Genomic DNA, 22,055 nt, shown 5'->3' with positions numbered 1-22,055 from the left:
ATGTGTGCTCCAGGCTGCCGTAGGGGAAGGGCAGCAGAGGAGCGTACAAGGGACCCTGGGTATACTTCAGGATGGGATTGTGCTGGTAGATGTGCTCCACTACCTCAGGGTGAAACTTATTCTCCTGAAGTACACAAGTGAAAAAAAAAACATACATGTGATGATAACATCAACATACACAGTTAAGAATACACTTTTATGTGCCTTTTATATGCCTGCAGCCAACCTAGAAACAAGTCAGTGAGTGCGGTGATTGACTGGGTCTGTTTGTCTGTCAAGGGTGACCGGGGTCGATTTGACCAGGGTCACAATTCAGCTCTGGCAACTTTCAAAACAGCAGGAAGGTCAAGTGATGACCCAGCAAACCGCACTAGCATGACTGACACGTTATATTTTATCCACTGGTGTCAATGAGTTTAGTGTGCGTGTGTTTGTGTCTTTCTCTGCCGATGTGGATAGATGCCTTCCAGCAGTAGGCTACAGATGGCTTCCATGCCACTGCCCTCCAGCACCTGTTGCTCATTAGTAACGTTGCCACTGCTCTGGCTCTCTCCTGCCTTTGCAAACCCCCCCTTAAACCAGCCACTCTTTCTCTCTGGCTACAAGACAAGCCCGCTTCCACCCCTCCTTAGTGGGGCAAAGTTGACACATTCTTCTGAAGTGTTTGGTGCACACTGGTGACAGCCTTGTCTGTTTGAAATGTGGGAATGAGATGCTGCTCGGTAGACCACGTGCAGCTGGATAAAGCACAACATTCATGATATTCATACATTTTACATACATGTTTAGACTGACTTGTATTCCCTATGGTCTTCCCCTGATACATTAAGAAGTTCAATATTTTGGGAAATACTGTACGCATTTCTTTCTTAAGATAAAGGTGAAGATTAATACCACCCTTAAGTTAGTAATAATAATTAACTTAGCTTAATGCTAGCATAAGGACTGGAAATGGGGAAATTGTTAGCCTGTATATCTAAAAGGTAACAAATTCCACCAAGCAGCACAAAAAAAAAAATAATTCTCGTTTATAACAATAAGTTGATGCTATTTTCACAGTTTGGTCATTGTGCTCACCAAAGTAATTGCAATTTTACAGCGAGGTCAGTGGAGGCAAGATGAGCAAGATATAAAAACATGTCATAAACAAGTCAGGTCAGGAGTTTAGCTAGATTATCTAAACCACTTTAATCAGAGGTAAAACCACAACGGAGTGCACATGAAATGTCACCAACAGTCTCTCAGAGCACAGGAAAACTGTGTCTTTGTACAACTACTTTAAGAACAGTAGGTCAAGTAGAGCCAGGCGTTTGCAATCAACAATTCAGTAATAATTTCACAGTTTGTTTTCAAATAAGTGCCCTGGCCTGTAAGGTTGTCCGACTGCTTGCGTTTTTGCTTCATCAGATTTCACTACTTATACTACTTTGGCAAATACAGTGTTATTACAGACAGGAATGATAATCTGACCAAAGATGATCTGCTTTAAATGTAATGTGTAGAAGATTGATTCACCCAACCAATATGTTTTGGATCTTCTCTCTTTCACACATGGCCTCTGGTTGTACAGCCAAGGCTGCAAACTGCAATCCCTTGTGTCTGTGGCTGGAACATGAATCTATGCTTTAAAGATAAGTGAGCTGGCCTGTTCACACAAAGCCTTCTTCTGTTCATTCTCCCTTTGATTTTTGCAGTAGCAGTCCTAATCTCACACTCGAGAGGGAAAATACCTCGCCTATTTGAGAAAGTGTGCCTGTGGCCTGAAAGAAAGAAAGACTGAGGACGAGCAAGGGGGGGGGCAAAGCAAAACAATGAACGAGTGGCACTTTAAAAGCAGGCCCCCTCTTCTCCACCAGAATATAGGCTTGGCCCCTCCTGGCAGAGCAGACAGGGGCAGACGGAGGCAAGCAGATTAAGCACTTTCTTTGAGATTAGAGACTCTCGTTGGGAGATTACAGAGACAGGAGGCCAGGCATAGGACTGCTTATCTGGCCCTGCTACTTCACGCCAAGCCCTCCACCTCCTCTGCCAAAAGTGCCCCACTTTTCACCCCAGGGGCAAACTGATGCAAGACGGGTCATCTGTCTGCTCAATGAGATTCCAGCATGCTGTACTCTCTAGCAACCCCAGGTCTAAAAATATGGCTGTCCCTTAAAAAAGCACTTCATTCACCTTTCACGTGACAATACACAGCATTCGGCAAATCCAAATTTTCCCAGCCTTCAATAACTGGAAATACCTTTATCTTGAAATGACCTCTCTGCTTCAGGTCTGTTATTATGTCCTGTTTCAGGGTGCTGGAATAAAATGAGGTCATTCAAAAGAGAAAGGCAACCAGAGAAAACTTTGGACTCATGGCACAGTGAGGTCGTGTGGTTTCCCTGGTAACAGAGCAAGAAGGAGGGAAGGGGTGGGGGGGGAAACAGCACTGTATGTTTTTGTGTGCATGTTGTGTGACCCACCTCTATGTCTCGAATCAGGAGCTGTGTTGGTGTTTCCACTGGTGCTTTGGTATCAATGATCTTCTGGATGGCACATGCCCAGTGGACTGCCTCGTTGAAGTGCTTAGTATACAGCCTGTAGCAGTGCTTCCGCCCGTATACTGTGATGCTCCAATAACCTGAAAGAAAGACACAAAACATATAGTTCATATTATTGGAACTTGAAATACAAAAGGAACCTTGTGCTATAGAGTAATTTAAGTAAATAGGGAAGATAGTGAAACGCTCTTTGCACGGGACACCCCGCATATCTGGCATGACTCTCTCCCTGACTTCCTCTCTCGGTTTCACTGAAGATCAAAGGTCATCCTGAGAGGAACCTCTGACCACGCCAAAACCAAACAAGAACAGTTATTCTACAGATGAGTTAGGGCACAAGTGTTAACCCCCACAGTGAGTCTCCTATTGGACAAGCTGAAATAAAAGAGAGAAAAGGCACGCTTCCTCCTTGTGCAGAGGAAGTATTAGACGTACCCCAGGCAGCCTGGCCTGATCTCCGGCCCCATGGCTGTTATCAGGCTTTCCTGCTACGTGACTTGGCACCACATCCTTCTTTGTTTAGATTCTTGGTGAAGTACAAACCCAAAATTAAGAGGTTTTACAACCGAGATTAAGACTACTTTGAACCTGTTTGTTGCCCTTTATATTGACTGAGGGTCAGTGATGCCACAGATGGAAACCTTGAAGGGAACTAATATTTCATGGTGAGAACCAGAAAATACACAGAGGAAGTAAATATTTCATGCAACTCTGATGTGACAAATTTCTCTGTGGCTTAGGAGGAACACAAAGTTGTTCAGTAGTGAAACGGCCAATAGACCTTGTGACAAAGCCGCTGTTGAGAGTATACTTCTGTCCAGAAAAGTCCCCTGACATATTGAGTTAGTAAGAAGAACTATGTTTAGGTTTGGGTTTATACACTGGTTTGGTGAATTCAGTAGGACATAATCCCCTCCATTGATGGACAGGCAGACAGACGTAGACAGAGGGCAACATGTTTGAGTAATACAGAGACTTGAAAAGGACAAGTCATCCCCTGTCTCTTCCCGTTTAGCAGACTTTCCTCTTTATTTTCTATGGCTTTTGTTTCTTTCAAAGGGACAGGAGATGCCCCCGCTGATTACTGAAATGTGAGGTTTCTTGACCAACCTTGAGCCATATTTTGGACCAAAAACAGCTGGGGCTTCCCAAACTTACTCAGAATTATAGCACTCATGGGAAGGGAAAGGGGACCACAAGACGTCAAATACATTTAAAAAAAAAAAAATCCCCGAAACAACTTCCTAGGAAATTTTGAAAATGTCCATGATGCACCGCGTAGTGAACTAACAAAAGTCTTACCGGACTCAAAAGAGATTACGGGTAAGTATACAAGAGCGTGAGTCAGCCATGCATCAGCACATCTGTGTGCCCCTCACCAGTCTCCTTGTATGTCTGCTTGTCTGGCCAGATGACAGAGCAGAGGTTAGTGAGGACCAGAGTGCCCAGTCTGCGGGCTCCTTTCTCTGGTCCGCTGTAGTAGTCCAGGGAGTCCTGGCTCAGCACAAACCAGTACCGACGCTGCTTGATCCAATTTCCTCGCACCTCCCGCAACAGCCACCCTTTAAATCAAAGATACAAACACACGTGTCAAATGATAACTCAACTTCAACTTAGCAAAACAACCAATCAGTCAGTCAAAGTAACTCTTTTGAGAACAGATTCATGGTTTCATTTTAATTTTTATTTTAATTCATTTTTGATTTAATGGCTCCAAATTCTTAAATTTCTGCTGCTTTTTCTTGTCCTACATTACAACAAACAACATATGTTGGGTATTGGACTGTTGGTTGAATAAAACAACAAAAGATTTCAGTCTTGGCTCAAGATACTGGACATTGTGACAGTTTTCACTGTAAACTGATCTCTGCAGTTTTACATATCAGCAATACTTTTAATGCATACCGTATGAAATATTTCTATAACCTGTTTCAATCAACAACAAAAGTCCATGTTATAGCAGTTAATATAGCATTTATTTTCACTTGCTTGGAGTCTTGCATTTTGATTTGACTTTACACTATACTTTTGGGCTTTTAATATGTTATCAGACAAACCTTATGTGCGTACAGTATCTACACACCATTGCAAACATTTCTCTTAAAAAGTGGGGCTAGGGGCTACTAAACCAGGGCTGCCACACCAGGTCTTCACTAAGAATAATCCTCAAGGCATGTAATTGTCCATAAAGTTTGCTACCGTCTGTATGTGACTGCCTTGTTGGGGTAAATACTAGGGGATAAAAATACAGCCAGCTAATGGCATAGGGATTAAAGGCGTGCAGCCAACGTAATTACCACTTTAGAGGTTGACAGAGTGAGAAAAAGAGCAAGAGAGAAAGAGAGATGTATTGGAACAGGGTGAGAGAGAGAGAGAGAAAAAAAAGAGTAAAGCAGACATGCCTTCAGCCAGCTTATAGGCATGCCCAATGGTCTTGCCAGGTCTAGGTCTACTATGCTGGATAAAAACAGGCAGGACAGGACGACAGGAGGATTGACAAATCCTGGTAGGGCAGGTCATAGTTAACCCAGAGAAGCTGATGGGGAGGCTGGCAGAGGGTTGTAACAGGCAATCTTGACATCTATGGGGCCAGAGCACCGCAATACACTTGTGCAATGTGCCACTTGTGGGGTGGCTGTACATGTGTGTTCATATGGCTTGCGCATGCATATTTGAAAGTGGTTTCAAAAGGAATAATTAGACAATGCACCTATAGTTTCTTACCCTGTGAAAATGGCAATGACGCCACACCAGCATCACAACTTCCTCTGTGGTTAGCAAGCTGCGTGCCACCTGTTAGCAAGCACATATTTCGCCTGCATCTCTCTTCACTCTGCTCCAACTCTCTTCCTATTTACTTTCACCCCCCCCTCTCTTCTCTCCCTGTTTTCGTCCTTGCTTCAAAGTGGTTTTCTCAGGCAGTGCAAAGCGTCCACTGCCTCACATCTACTCCCGAATAAAAATAAAGAGAAAGGAGGGGGCTGAAGGCTCAGCCTCCCAGGCTATGTTTCCCGTCTGAGAATGCCTCTATATGATATAAGTGGCAGGCCTGAACCCACCATAAACCTACCCAATATAGCCCAAAGCAAAAACCCTGGAGGTACTTAACACCACATCAGAGGGGGGCACCATCAAAACCCAACGTGAAATGGATAAATAAAAACCATGAGGTAAGTCCGGCTGAGCTTGCTGACAGACTGGATGTGGGACGGGGGGAGACAGACAAGCTGACTGGGTGAGAGACATGGAGAGAAAGGCATTCCTGCTACCTTGACGCCTCTGTCACAGATATGGGACACCCCACAGATGCTGCTCTTTTTGGGAACTTTAAACAATGCAATAAGGAGAGAGATAGAAAGAGTCCTGGGACCCTCTGTATAATCCTCCCATGGTCCCCCATCTGGATCCCATCTCTGTGGCCTGCTAATGTCTCCCCTGGGGGCCACGGCTCGCCCTTAATTTGTTTCATTTGTGACCCCTGACCCCCATCGCCCTGCCCCCTCCAACACAGATTGAGCAAACAATCTCTCTCTCTGTGCATTTTCATCTCTTTACTGCGCACGTCCTGTCATTCCACAAGTTTTGCAATATTATAATGAAATATAATGGTTTCTAAATAAAAAGATATCTCACTTTGAAGTTCAATTTTTCATATTTGAAAAATGCCTCGCAGGCACATTGATGCTTGGCATTTCACAAAAAATATTTAGGAACATTAGTAAAACTAAAACACAAGTTTTGAAAAACTCCAATAAATAAGTCTCCAGAAATTTACAATATGTTTTTTTAACCTTTCAGCAAAGTAAGTGAACTTTAAAAAGACGACAGATTTGCAGATGTGTAAATATTAGGCATCATTAATCAGACCTGAACTTTACAATCTGTACAAGTAACTCGACTCGTTCTCCATTTGAATCAAACAGAGCATGATACGTTTTGCGTCATGTGAGGAGCAGTAACTGTAAAATCAACAAAAGGTGTGTCAATCAACAGATATCTTTAAATCTCTTGCTGTCAACACTCCAAGACAATTCATCTCTCCATCATCATTGTACTTGCAGCAACGTTGGTGGCCTATTTTAGATGCTGGGCCAATATTAACCCCATATAGCCTCGGGATGTCCTGCTGAAAAAACAAACAAACATGCAAAACAAAGAGAAAGACCCTAATGGAAGTGGAAATCATATCCCTGTGCAAAAGCAATGAGAGAGATTATCAAACACCCTGAGGTGTCCAACTGTTGCTGTGGCTGTAATGGTGGGGTCAGTTAAAGGATGTGGGAGTGGTGCAAACGCTGAAATCCCAAATAACAGTGGGATCAGTTGTCCAAAGAAAAGTAGCAGTCCTCTGTTTTGGAAGGAAACTCCTCTCCTCTGACAGTGAGACAGGAACAGAGAGGGGACAGCAGTGAGGGAGGGGCACTAGCCAAGAGTGCATAGTAACTGCTGTCAGAATTAGGCAATCTGACTGCCGCCATTCCAAACAGGACGTAACTTATCCAAGTGCTGGCATTTTACTGCTCCGTTTCAGTAGCAGGCCAAGAAGAAGGAGAAAAAAAAAGAAATCACACAGAAATATCTTATGAGATCATTCCTCAAAAGCATCAGACACCCAAGACGGCACTCGTGATGCCAGTAGCTATCCTTACATGAGCACACAGAGCAGCAGGGGGGCAAAGTGGGGGCAGCTGTGGGCCACATGTGGTCAGAGAGGGGTTGGCTACGGGGCGACGGCACAGCATGGAGCTGCGACAGTACTTATTAGGAGGCAATTAGGGGTAATAAAATATACACTACACTTAATGAGACGAACAGGACCAACTTAAGGAGCTCACTTTTGATTATTCTGTTATATGTTTAGTCGGTAAAATGTCTAAGAGAACAAGATGATGTGTTCAAGCTTCATTTCAATGCAATTTGCATTTATACTCAAGCAGAAAATGATTGCACCAAAGACGCTCTTCAAGTGAGTATAGCAGGTGGATGCATTCAGTCAAAGGTTGACCACAGTATTGGTGGCATTATGTGCTGTGTATGTTGTTCGACTCACCTTTGACCAGCAGTTCAGGCTCTTCCTCCAGGCCCATTTTATTCTTCTCAATAATCAGGCTCTTCATCTCTTCAGACCCCTCTGAGACAGTGTGCCTGTGTGGAGGAGCAGAAAGAGAATGTAAAACACTGCTTCCCTCTTAGCTCCACTCTTCCCCTCATTGCTCCCTCCCATTGGATAGCTAATTGCACCAGAGACACACAGTTGGCTGTAAACTCCCTCCCCATGCGACACTGTGCCAACTACAAGCCTCTCTGATACACTTAGGTGGGGGTCACACAGGAGAGACTGGAAGAAGTGCCACGAATATCTGTCCTCCAGCGTTCTCCTACTTTCCCTCCCTAGCAGCACACGCGGCACACAAACACACACACATACACACATACACACATACACACATACACACATACACACATACACACACGCGCGCGCACTGATGCATACCACGCCACTGTGGACAGCTCGTCTCTCTTTTATCACTTTGGCCGCCGAGCCGAGAGGGCGACTGAAAATAAACGTGACAGAGCGACGCCGGCCTGACTCCCAGCCAGTCGGCTCACGCTGGTCAAAAGAAGGCAGAGGGTTCAAGAGGTCACAGCGTCGGATAGTTAAAACCAGAAACATCAAAAACATCTGTAAATCTACTGAACCGCCGTTCTTTCCTCCCCTCTTTAATGCCTCATGATCATGTTTGCAGCTACCTCCACATACATGATGGTTCAACATCTGGTCAGGCAATGGACAAATTCAAACTTTGTTATCTTAGGCCAAGGTCCAAATCCAGTCTATTAGATTGTTTAGAGGTTTTATCTCTCCTCGTTTATTTATCTAATTACTTTATTTTCTCTGTTTCCGGGGTCTAACTAGCATTTGAGGTACAAGTGACAAACCCCCTCCTTCCTCCCTTTCCTCCCTGTCCTCCTCCTCCTCCTCCTGGGATTATTGCTCAGGAAATTAACTGAGCCCTTCCTCCCAAGGATATTTGGCCTCTAGTTACCTACTCCTTCTCCATGTTGATTTATGTCCGTATTGATCTGATAATACTGGAGGGTTCCTCCTCACGGAAGGCAGCAACAATCAGTAAGTCTCAATATAGCATTATCTGTTTTGACTCAGCTTACATGTCTGCAGAGACCATTTCCTTTCTTTTTGTGTGTGCTGACATGATCCTATCTATATGATACTGCATACGTTATCCGGCTGACCGCTTTGACATTACACTTATTACACAGTGCTGATTATGCTTGAATGCATGCAAACTGTTTCTGCATGAAATGTATTTGCAGTTGAGGATCCTGAGTGACTGGCATTGGTCTCTAATTTAAGCAAATGTTCAGACACAGTGAAACTCTATATTATGGTCCAGTTTTCTTCTATGTGTGTGTGTGTGAAATGGTTCAGGGCATCACCTGAAAGCAGAAGTGAGAAGTGGAGAGTCAGGATTCTGTCACATTATACTCAGTCAGGCTGTATAACTAAGCCGGATCGCCTACTACGGCAGCAGTCTTCAGGGACCCCTTGACAGTCCCTGCATACAGAGACCCCACTTATAGGCATTAAAATAAACACAGTTATGCGATGACGTCTCTTATTTGAGGATGTTAATAACCCCTGCTACATAATGGAGACATGTACGCAGACAGGCAGAGTTAGGCTATATGTAGCCCAAATGAAAGAGGGATTAGACTTATAGAAAAACTACGCCTCGGCAGGAGGTTGCAGTCTGTTGTGAACAAACAGGTGCAATACCTTGGGTCATTGTATGCTGTTGCTGGAGATGGGCTTGCATCCAAAATGTCAATAACAATAAAAGAAAATTCACAGACTTACACCCATTATAACTACGCCAATTCTGAATTTTTAAACTTCTGCTGCTGCTGGATTTGAACCAGCAGTCTTAAAAATATATCTCACAGTTTCTTGAAGAGGTTCCATATGGTCATACATCTTGTAAGGATATGCTTGGAGTTCAAAATCAAACTTGGCTCTGATGTCAGCAGATTTCTTAGAAATGTGGGTATTTTGCCATACCGCTAACACAGGCAAAAAGCTGTTTTTCTGCCCCTAACTGCCCTCATCTTTAACCTGAAATACTTTATAAGTCAACTTCAGTCCTGTAAAGACTGAGGAGGGACAGAAACGTGACAGAATCAAAGGTTCAAACCCAAGTTTTGACCTTTAGCAGCACTGACCTTCAATTTAAACGCTGCCAAAGCAGAGTCAGTTTGACCATTGTGTCCTAAAAGCCAGGCTAATGTCGAAACTCCCTCTGGCTGGTGACCACAGCGGTATAAAGCGGTCTCTACAAAAACTGTTAGTATCATTATCAAGAGTAAAAAGAGTAAAACATACAGTCACGGTCTGAAGACATTGTAGTTTTTAATCAAAAGAATCACTGACTAAATATTTGAGGCTTACTGGCTCTAAAACAACTTCACTGCTAAATAGAGTTAAAGTGACAGCTGAAAAAATAAGAAAAAACTAAATAGCGCAAGACATATAAACATGTGAGCATCTAGTGACCACACACACAAGCCACATACAGAGTGCAAAGCTCTCTGGAGTTACTGAACAAAAAAAGGATTCATTCATTAACAAGAAGAGGCCCATTTCACAAACCTGATGGAAATAGATCATAAGATGATGAGTGCAGGTACTGAGTCTTTCTTATCCTTTAGACAATCAAGTGATGTAAAATGGGTGACCCAAGCATCACACGTAGCTTTGTAGCTTGGCCGATTAATATCTGCATGACATGATACAATCTATACTTTCTTTTCGGTCACACATATTTTGCAACAAAATAAAAGTTGGCTGATATGTATCACACTGCGTGTTATACAGCTCGGGGTAAACATCTGAGTACTGCTGATGTGGGGGCTTTGGGATCTCCACAGCTGTCCAGCAGCCCTAAAACCACCACCTTCACACAACTTACACCCACCCCCAACTCTGCGCCCCATGCTTACCGCCCCCGCATTCCCAGAAGTCCCAGCAGAGGCCGTGACGGTGGGGCCTTTACTGGGCAACTTCCTGTGGAGTGCAGGAAACAATTTGACATGGGGATTAGACAGCATGGAGAATAGAGCGAGTGCTCATCTACAGACAGCACCTCTCTCTCTCTCTCTCTCGCCCTCCTCTTGAGGACAAAACATCAACTCCTGCAGAGGAGGAGCATCATTTGAATGTCACACGACTCAACTGCTGAAGCTTGAAATGTGGTAAAAATCAAGGTATTCCTTCCAATCTGTGTTTTGGGTACGGTTAAAAAAATAAAAAATAAAAAAATCAACACAATGTACATCACTTTTTCTCTTAGAGTTGATACTTCTGCTGCATGACAGAAAAAGTGGACCATGGGAAACAGGCGTTTCACAATTATTTATTTATGAACGTGAAAAGGAAAATGTCAGCAGCACTGATCACTTAAGTTAGGCTCAGCCTAGAAAATAAACTGCGCGAGAGGGGGAAGTCACGAAAACAAAAGTCAGAAAAGAAGAAACACGATTTAAGAGAGGAAGGAAGATATTTCCCTGTTCTGTGTGAACAACCACACAGATCTGATTCTATGATAAATCTAAAGCACATATTTACACCCTGTGGAGTCTTGTGAGTGTAAATGTCCTCTGGCTCCTGTACAGCAGTGACAGATTGTATACTGTAAAGCCAATGAGGTCCACAGAAAGATGAGATGAGCTGTTCAATACTTATCTATCCATTACTAACTGTTACCACTAACAGTTTGTGTGTGACCTGGTTACTTAGTTTCATACATCATCACATCTGTTTTATACCTCAACAACACAATAACAATATTCAGTCCAGATGGAAGAAACAAAGAAAATTTCTTTCAAAGAGGACATATGGAGGTATCAAGCAAAGTCAAATAACATCTGGTCAACTGTTGTGTTCAGCAGCTTAATGTATTACAGGCCCTATGAATTGATATACGACTCATGTACGAAGGTCTACTAAGTTCGATCCCAATAATATATCTAATTTACTTTTCTTGTCTTATCTTACAAACTAATAATTAACATAGATTATGTAAAATCCACAACATGAACAGGACACAGTGCAATAACTTATCAATTAATAACACTGTAAACACACTGCTGTTCAGGTTTAGTTGGGTGGAGGTTTTAATGGGATTTATGAGGTAACCCAATTCCACGTACTTAAAAGATTGTTTAAAGGTGTTTAGTGTCCCGCCCTAACAGGTGCACCAAAACTAACAGGAGAGTCGAGGAGCTGTCAATCAAGTAGAGTGTGTGCATGCCCAAACACAGTCCAGAGAAAAGATCTAATAAGTCACATTAGTGAAAAGCTATGTGGCTGCAAGGTTCGGCAGTAAGCTTGTAATCATACCTGTAAATCCTGTACATCACGCTGGCCATGACCCTGTTCTGTCTTCTACCGTGTTTACATGATGAGTAATGACCGCATTTATTGTTGAAAGCATTAAAATCATTAATAATAGTACAGCAATCAGTGAACCAGCCACCCAATCATTTCAACTGTAATCATGAGTTAGAGATATTAGGAATTTCTGATAGTGACAATATCTTCTATTTCCTGAAAATAATTATAGTGGTGTAAAGAAACCACTGGTGAAATGGCTACAAAGCCTTCATATCTGGAAGTTGTCCTAATAAAATATAACACTGACACAGCGGGGTAACCATTTATGAACACAGACAAGTCTGAATATGTTCTTCCCATTGTACCGAAATTTAACACATTATTTACACTATAAAGCTACAGACAGACTCAAATCAGCAGCATATCGGCTGTCCCCACACAATGAAATAAGGTCACCACAACTGATGAGCATATTGTGCACAGTCCTTTCACTGCGATAATAATGGTGACACACTTAAATCCACGCAGCACAATGAGTTGATTAGTTTGTGTCTGGTGGTAGCTGCTGGAGCGATGAGTAATTGATTTCAGTCCAGGGTCTAATCAAAACGGCGAGACGCTAATTAAAGTCAGAAAAGTTGTGTCCTTGCTCTCTGGCTTGGATGACCGCAGTGGAAACAGCGGAGATGATCCAGCATACAAAGCGGGTCTTTGTGACCACAAGAACATGGACAGTTGCAAAAATGACCGTTGTGCTGATGTGTCACCGAAATACAGTATGGTTTTTCTGATGGACGAAATGCCTGGATGGGTCCAAAAAAACTATTCAAACTGATGACTTCAAACCAGCTGCCTTTTTGTTGACGTCTAAGCTCATGTACTGTATACAGATGTCAACCATACATCAAGTTACACAGTGTATTAGACACCCGAACAAGGACAAAGGATTACACTGAGACGACCTTCATTAAAATACAGTGGGTCATAATGTAGCACTAAATAATCAGCTTCTCTATGTAGAAATCCATTTCTCTCTCTCAAGTCTCCATCCCCTCCCCCACAGTGCATGGGCAGGCTACAAGGGCCTCTGACTGAAGCTGGGCTGGTGGGAAAATGGGAATGTGGTGATTAAGACTGGGCCTATATGACCTCCCAGCTAAAAATACGCTGTTTACTCAAGACCACTGCCAAGAAACTCTGAACTAGACTGAGGGGAGAGGAAAAAGTCATGTTTTGAGAAAGGAGGAGGAGGGGAATGTGTGTGACAGGAAGTCTGAGTTTGTGACTGAAGGAGCGTTGATCAGCAAAAAAATGTTTGGAAATGTTGAAAGGAGATAATGACTTCTTAAAATTTAAAATCAAGTCATTCAGATGGTTTCTTTCTATATCTGCTGATGCTGTAAACAGGTCCAATCTGTGATGGTTGGATGGTTGACAGACAGGCTGACGGACACTCAGACAGGCAATTATCGTGGGGCCCACTTCTAAGCTTTTCATGCAAACACCCACATGTTTCATGTATACACACACACACACACACACACACATCATTTCACACACATGAAATACAGTGGCTTCTTTGAGCCATTACAGCCTGGCAGCCCACACCGAACTATGTCAAGTCTTTGACTGTCAAAACTTGTCAAAGAAGAAGGGAGGCTAATGAGAACACAGACGCAAAACAAATGGCGAGAAAAGGGAGATGGTGAAGTCCTCAAGTGTCCACTTTACCTCTGGTACAGTTTGTACTCTGCTCTGGCCCAGCTATGAGAAGGAACTTGAGTGCCAGGAAAGTGGGGATGAAAAAAAAATAGTGATGATGCAAGACAGATTTCAGTGGGAGCACAGCAGGAGGGGGCAAGCAGCTTGGCACTTTGTGCTGAGTGAGAACGGTCAGGGGAGACCTTGTGTTGTCTGCCTGCAGAGATACAGTACAACACCCACACCTTCGCAGAGCTGCCTGTGACGGAGAGGTCAGCGCAAACACAAATCTATTACAGGACTCCTGACAGAGGCCAAAATAATATTATCATTTGAAAACTTTGTTCCCAGCCTCTGCAGATCAGTCACCTTAAAAAGGAGTTGTGATTACTTTCTGACCTGAACTGAAACCTAGTAATGCACTGTACTGTGGTATGTTTAATCATTATTTGATCATTCCATTCAGGTTTGAGTTTTTGGGACTCAAAATGGACAGAATGCATACATGCAGAGCAATGCCAGGTTACATACCAAAGCGATGTCTGGTCTCTTAAAACTAATGGTCACACGTATTAAATTCTATCTTGTAAAAAACAAAAACAAAAAAAACACAAATCCTGTTCTGTATCACATTATTTTAGTGATAGCAAGATGTTTTGATCAAATTGTGTCAAGGTGTAATCCTTCTTTTACTTTATGGAGGAAAAAATACTGATAGTTAATAAATGTAATGGTGTATTTGCATTGTGTTTATCTAGCCTAAATCATGACACAAGACTCAAAATGCACACAAATAATGTCTTTTTCAAAACTAATTGTGACTATAAATATATTCACGTGCAATTTTAGCACACTATGTACAAAGTACATTAATATAAAAAGGGAATTCTGGGAGATGAAAAGGTTTGTGTCCGTGCCCTGCCCTCCCACATCATGTCTACAGCATGACAAATTTTCTGCGCATTACCATATTAACTTCAGTCTGGTAGGACAAACGTAAATCCCCACAATTTGTCACCATCAAATCTGGCCATTATTCAAACGAATAGTTGAGATTAATGTCTCCTTCTGGACAGTTCAATTCAATAGCTCAATAAAAGCAAAACCAGAGCTGCCCTGCTTGTAACATGAGACTGAAGATAAATGGATATGGCACCATTTGCTACATCACAATGCCCTGACTTATCAGAGCCAGGCTTGGCTTTCCCTCTATACAGCTCAACTACTGGGCGTGTTCAGTCATTGGCCAGGTAATGACCAAGCACTATGCTCTCTAATCTCTGCACGAAGTGTGATGATTACAGCCAGACTTTTAACACACTCCCTTCAAAACCAGTAGTTAATTATGCCATGTGGCCTGAGGCCACCTCCACTATATTGTAGAAGTGACACACACATACGCACGCACACACAAACACACGTCTGAGCCACACCTCTTCTAGGAGTGCTGCTGAGGTAGGACTGAGTCACCCTGTCCAGTTAGCCTTCCTCCCTCCTTCACGTCTTCCCTTCCTTCTTTCCCTTAAATTCTCTTAAAGTCTCAGCATGTCCTGTATCACTGCAGCAAAATGTCTCAGCCCCAGCCCCTAACCACTTCCTGAGGCAGCCCTCTTCTTGTTGAGAGTTGTTGCAGACCTCCATCTATTCTTTTGTGGTGTATGATAGTCCTAAACGTCGGAGCTTTGTGACTCATTGCCTGTGAGTCGGCAGATGTACAATAGAGATTGTGGATAAGGGAAAAGGGGCGGGTGGATGATAAGGGCATGATGCCAGAGACAGAGAGGAGCAGAGCCTGGCTACATCACTGTCTGAGATCACAGCCCTGCACTAATAGTCTGAATCAAGCCCTCCATGAATCACTCCTTTTCATTGGCACTAGCATTCGCTTGTCAACCACATGACCATTTGAATTTCATTATTCTTGAGACGTATAGAGAGACACATTTTTGGCCAACGCAACTCGTAAGCACAGCCAAGCCAACCTCTGGAATGGAAAAACTCAAACAGTCAAAAGGTTAATAAGCAAAAACTGACAGCACTATCCATAGGCAATCAAAAGTATTACCACAACTTGGAAATGTCAGATCCTCTGTTATAATATATGAGCCTGTACTGCACACCTGTGGTGATGTGTGTGGATGTGAACTGAGGCACGTGTCATGACACTGCAGATGAAGTTAAAAATCAAGTGACTGGCTTTTACTTACGCACGTGCCTGCCTGAGAAGAAATACAAAAATCCCCAGCACTCAGAGGAAGTATAAGAGTAAAATAAGGAACTATTACTTCCCAAAATATAGGTAAAAAAAAAGTTTTTTTCTCTCTCCTTACCCATTTGTTCCATTGGCTGTGCAAGTTGGTTGAGAAACAGTCACCTCAGTTGGACTCTGTCAACATAAGAGAGAGAATAGGGTAAATAGATGATAACACAACACAAACAGTAGTCTGTCCTTAAACTCGTCCACAGGTTGGAGTGATCCACTCAATCGTTTGCCTTCAGTGGCCATGTTACAGTAGAGCGTGCAGCCATTCCTGGCAGCCGCAGCACATAGCTGCTCTGTTCCTGTAATGCTTGGCTTTCACTTGCAAGGGGTGAGCTGGTGGAGAGAAATATGGCATGCAAAACAGCCTCATTTAATATAGGAGTGGGGGAACAGAGGAATCTTTTGTGTAATATCTGCATTCACCCCGACCAACAAATCCCCGAAATGCTTTTATTCAGATCAGTCATTTCTCTGAGAAGGTTGTTAACCTAAAAATAACCCCCAGTCTTTGAGATGGTCTTCATCTTTTCTATCCACATGTTTATAGCGTCACAAATGGGTGATAAAAGGCTGTTAGCTTGATGAAAACAAGTGAGACAAAGAGACCACTGGGGGGGATTGTATAAACACAGCACTTTGCGTTGTAAAATTATGGTGTACTTATGTTGATTATCTGATCAACACAGCCACAAATCTTAGACAAATTACGAGCTAAAATGTTAGAAGTTATCTCAACTGCAAGCCAGCTACTCATATCAAATTGCATTCCCTGCTTTCTTGGACATTGGTTTTGTATGGAAACTGGGGTTAGTGCTTCTACTGACTACGAATGGGGCTGCCACTGGCAGACACGTAAAATCAAATTTCATGGGTGGAACAATGAACTTTTCATTCCAGGAGTCCCCTGTTAAGCAGAAGATGGGAAAGGATGTTTCCTTTCACAGCGCTCAGGCCCCTAGATTCCCAACCTGACCTTGGAAAACCCCATCAGACATCAGAGCTTGCCTGTGTGCAATTTGGACTCATTCCCTGGTGTGCAGGGCGGCACTGTGTGTCCCAGTGGCCTGACTTGTTGTCTCTGTGAGCCACAGCCTTGAGCCAGATCCTGTGGCTGCCCCGGCCCAGATTGGGGGTGTTGGCCTACCTGAAACACTATCCAGGTCAGCTCTGGGCCCCTCACAGTTCGCACACCACACTTTACTACTGGGCAAACTAGCCTAAGTATAGCCCTTGCTCTACAAAAAAAGTCTACTGCTTCTTTTTGGATGGCTTAAAAATAACCCCCCCAAAAAAAACAAAAAAAAGAAAACATGAAGTGCAAATTTATAGGCTCGTATGGAGCCTGCATTATATTTATAAGGCAGTTGGACTCTGAGGCAAATGAGGAAAAGATGAGGGTTTGGATAATGAGATTTGATTAATGTTTAACTAAGGGAGAGGTACTGTAAAAGTCAAACCAGACAGGCAAGAATAACTGAACAGTGTCAGCAAGCGGCATGTGAATGGAAGAGTGTGTGTGTGTGTGTGTGTGTGTGTGTGTGTGTGTGTGTGTACGGTAATTCCCTACCTCTGTCTGTTAACCATAAATGATTTAACCAATTCAGACAGACAGCCATGACTGAAAATGACAAATCAATACTAATCATATCAACCGCCTGCGAAGCTGTAATTCCATGATATAAACTAATCAGAGGATCAATAAACTAATGGGTTGGGTAGATAAAGTTAGAATATTTTCAGTAATTCTCCACAAAATGCGACAATTTACAGAAAAATAGCTTTCCAATAGAGTTAATGGGCTGTGGGATAAGGAACAAGGATAGCGTGCGATGCAGAGCCCTGGCAAAAGCTCTCCCTTTGGACGGGCAGGGGATGAATCACTCCAGACTTGAGCAGAGCATGGAGGGAAAGATGCCGTGATGTGTTCGTTCCGTGGCTGACTTCCTCTCTCTCTCTCTCTCTTTCTCTCTCTCTCTCTCTCTCCCTTCAGCTCTCCTGGGAGGCTGAGTAACCAGGAGGAAATGCTTGGGCTCAGCCAGTGTCGGCCTGAAGACCAGATGTGTGGCCTGGAGGTGGTGAGGCAGAGACGCAACGGAAACCAAATATAAACCAGCGTACCGTGACACCTCTGAAGACAGAGGGCAGTAGTGACGGTTAATGGGACCCGCTCTCAGCTTAGCCGGACTGTGCCCATTTGTTCCCAGTAACAGGATGCACTGTGGTAGTACTCCAGCCCACACTTACAACTGTGCAGGCCCAAACACTCTGCGGCTGTAGTTTATTGGTAAACGTGACTTCACGTTATATAAAAACTGAATAAAGTTTCAGTGGAAACATGGAAAGAAGAGAGAATGACGGATGTCCTGTCCTAAAATTAGTGCCTTGCTGTCCCAACACTGGAGGCATTCAGCTCAGTGCGACTGTTTGGGCAGCTGTTGGAGAGCAGTTTCTTTGAATGAGGTCTGTAAACATGCAGGGAAATGGTTCTGACATGGCCCTGTGCTCTTAAGGGCCAAGCCTACACAAGCGTCAGCACTGACTCATTATTCCAACCTCAGTGAAAGGAGTCCTGGCAAAGAACAGTGTGTCGCCTATGGATTTGTGGATGCTACACATCATGGCATCCTCTGGCAGCGTGTTGGAAAACAAGGCAGGAGATCGTGGTGAAGGTTTTGGATGTCTTGAGCGTGAGGGAGACTCCACCAGACCTGTGGGTTACTGTGGTCATTCCTGGCATAAGCCAGACAGAGGTCTACTAAATAGAGTATTTCAGCGTTACAAAGTCCAAAAGACACACACGCATACACCCAGGGAGGTCTGACCTGCTGTCTGAAAATGTGGCTTGTCAAGCTCTGGACGAAATGGAGCTCTCTCGGTAAATGCTGGAACGTAGCCCTGAGGGGCTTTCCCTGGAAAGCATTGTAGACCATCTTCAACCCTCCACCCCACCCCCTGAGTTGACACCATGGAAAGCCAAACAGTGCTAGTTAGATCTGTACAATTCTGAAGGGAGGGTCTCTGGGGAGCATGACGAATTTCATTGGCTATGATTGGGTCAGCTGATGAAATTGGCTTGGAGTGGTTCAGCTGTGGTCTTAATTATTGGCTCAGCGTGAACTATTGACATAGAGTTACAATAACCACCAGAAACCAATGGCAAAGATCAAGAGGAAACAGGATTTGTGGAAGTGGATTGATTACCTGCAAGCATTTGGGAATCAATAATCAATAACTTCAGCACACCTAGGTGGATTTAATATAAAAAAGGCTTGTTCAGTCCTAAAGCTCACTGAATCTCACTGCCTTTGCTTACTGGTTAAAACACTGTCAGTTACATCAGTCAATAAAGTGGTTCCTCCCATTAAGAACTAATCTGATAAACTGAACAGGCCTAACCACATGATAGATTAGGACAGAATGTCCCTCAAAGGGAAATATATTGCTTAGATTAACACAGGCGTAGCATCATTTTTATGGCTCAAGACAAGTCGGTTCACATTTATGAATGTTTACATCACTAAAACATCAGCAGAAGCTCTCCAGACAGAAGATTATGAACTGCATATTAATTAGTTTTGCTCTTCCATATTTTGTTTTAGGACTTATTCTTGTATAAAAAGTTACATCTGTTTCACAAATTTGAACTGGTCTTGCAGCAGTATCCCACCAACCACCAGAGCACTATTCTGCAGATGAAGGATAGGTTGCACTTTAATGAGCCATCCGGGAAAGTGACTCACTTTAAAAAGTCATCAGAGGTCTCCATTGGGACATGTTACTATGATCTTATATTGATCGTGAATATGGAGCACAGTCGGGTTCCTTTGACCACCAGTGGCCAGGCAGATGGTACATTATGACCAAGAGAGGGATGTTTGCCAAGAAAGAGTGCTACACCTCTCTGGATACCCCTGAGCAACAGATGTTGCTCTTATCTGGTGGCTGCTGGTACTGTTGAGGCAATAACTGTGTAAAACTTATCTCTTCCCATTCCCAACGTTTTCATGCAAATCGCTGTAGTGTTGCATTGGTTGGTTGCAAGCATACAAAAGGGTAAAAAAGAAAAAGATGAGCAGGATATGCAAGTAGTGGCTCCAGGTGGTATTTTCTTCCACCTACAACGCCATGCTGTTAGTGTAAATCATGTCTTAGCAGCACAGAATACCTAAGGCCTGTGATACCAAATAATACATAATGATAATAAAGCTTTCACTGGAGGCAAAGGCTAATAATTTGAGAACATTTTCCTTAAAAAGAGTGTGTCTGTGTGTGAGGAAAAGCACTAAATCTCAGTGAATATCCAAGGCTGGATCTTTCTAAAAGACTGTACATAAAGAGCTGTACGTTGGGTCATACAGATAGAGCCTACCTCGATTCAAGGCAACAATGCCCCCTCACAAGTGGGTGGACAATGCTGAACTCTCTGTGCCTGATCAGATGACTAACATTACAGAGAAGACAAGGCCTCAGTCTTATTTGCAGAGTTTTACAGCTTGCATCAGAGTGTGTGTGTGTGTGTGTGTGTGTGTGTGTGTGAGTGTGTGTGTGTGTGGTATTGCTCAATGTTGCCCAAGCCTCTCTAAGAAAGTGCAAACCTGAACGTCAAACTGGCCAGCGGCAGCAGCAGCAGCAGCAGCACACTGTATTCTGCATCTGTCATAGAGGCTTGCATTGAACAAGCTGGTTCCCACAGCCAACATGTGAACACTGTTTGCTTCTTCAAACTATGATCAAGCTTATGAACACAGGCCGCATTTCTTATCATACCTTGAAAGTCTAATCCGCATTTTACTTCTTAAATGTAATAACTTTCATATGAAGAACTGTAACCATGTGTGTTTGAGATTATTAGTTTTATGAAATTTATGAAATGTTCAAGGACAGTTTTACAGTCTCTATTTTACTTTTTTTAAGGGAGTATATTGAATTAAATGATGCTACACACTGTGTCTACCTAAAGTATTCATGCACATGCATTACTGTCTAGTGCAGGTGGAAAGTTTTTACCCGTCCATTGGGAGTCAAGTCCTCCTTATTGCGCAATTCAAAAGACTCTTCCTCCTCTTTCTCCCCATAGTCCCGTCCGAGCAAACTGAAGCCCTGCCTGCAGCACAGAAACCAGCAAACTCCTTGCAAAGGCATTCAAATGAGGTTAAGTGTGTCGTCTTCTGCTATCCAGGTCGGTGAATTCAACACTCACGGTGTTGCCTCGGCCGCAAGTAACTCCCAACAGCTGCGTGAGAGCATACAGGACACCCTCTCCATAGATATCCAGCGAGGAGGATGAAGGGTAGCATAAGCTTACTCTCTCCTTTCTGTCAAACAACATGTAAAATGTCTACTAACTGTACATGACAGCAGTACTCCAAGAAACCCGACGGGGAACTGGTTCAAAGGAAAATCCTTCCCCTCTCCTCCAGGAGTGCTGTGAACTTACTCACGGTACCTTGCTGTCCCCTTGTTTGAACAACTTCACACGGCCAAAGTACAACAGGAACTCATTTAAGTCTCCCAAAACTGGCGCTGTAGGTTGAAAAAAAAAAAGTATCGAGTTGAACGGCGAGCCCGTTGCTGTCAGCGTTTTATAAACACATTTGGTAAGTAACGTGAAAGGCACCTCTGTAAAGACCCGTCTGTCTGACTTCTGAGTGAACAAAAGCGTGCTGCAGCTGGGACAGGGCTGTGTGGGAGGGGCGGACACGCCCACCGACCTCACGTCTGAGGTTTGATTGGCTGCACGCAGACACTCCCCGGAATGACACGCCCATCGCGCACGCCTCCTCATTGCCAAAGCATCGCCTCTGTTATAAAACCGATAAAACACCATGTCTCCACAGTACTCTGTAACTCTGTAATGCTCATTAGTGAGTGGGAGTATTTTTTTTTTTAAATCACATTGTGATGTCTGTAGTATTCACACAGGGAATTACACTCAACAGTGAGTTTAAATGCACCTCCTGCTTTATTCTAATTAACCTACAGTCACAGATATGAAGATTACACACCTGAATAGCCTACATGTGTAATTTTATACACATATAACGAAGATACATCCATTCAAAAACTCACAAGTTTTTTTACTGAACTTTACTCAGAGGTGGTAACATGGTAACACCTGGTTTATTTATGCAAAAGTACA

The 22,055-nt window shown here is 43.3% G+C and overlaps 1 protein-coding gene across 1 annotated transcript in view; it reads right to left on the bottom strand.

Annotated features, from left to right (window-relative positions):
- The window catches only part of plekhh3 (pleckstrin homology, MyTH4 and FERM domain containing H3), a 30,069-nt gene extending 8,488 nt beyond the window's left edge, over window positions 1-21,581 (bottom strand). Inside the window, exons 1-6 of the mRNA XM_010737110.3 lie at window positions 20,924-21,581; window positions 15,984-16,039; window positions 7,591-7,685; window positions 3,920-4,102; window positions 2,463-2,620; window positions 1-124 (exon numbers count right to left, since the gene is read on the bottom strand). Coding sequence (XP_010735412.1) covers window positions 1-124; window positions 2,463-2,620; window positions 3,920-4,102; window positions 7,591-7,685; window positions 15,984-16,039; window positions 20,924-21,058 — 751 coding nt within the window. The 5' untranslated portion in view covers window positions 21,059-21,581. The remainder of the gene's footprint in view (window positions 125-2,462; window positions 2,621-3,919; window positions 4,103-7,590; window positions 7,686-15,983; window positions 16,040-20,923) is intronic.
- Window positions 21,582-22,055: the final 474 nt, after the last annotated feature.

This window comes from Larimichthys crocea, chromosome XII (genome assembly GCF_000972845.2).
Source record: "Larimichthys crocea isolate SSNF chromosome XII, L_crocea_2.0, whole genome shotgun sequence".
NCBI lineage: Eukaryota > Metazoa > Chordata > Actinopteri > Sciaenidae > Larimichthys > Larimichthys crocea.
Note: the sequence above shows the minus strand (reverse complement) of the source record. Positions and strands in the feature narration are given on the sequence as shown.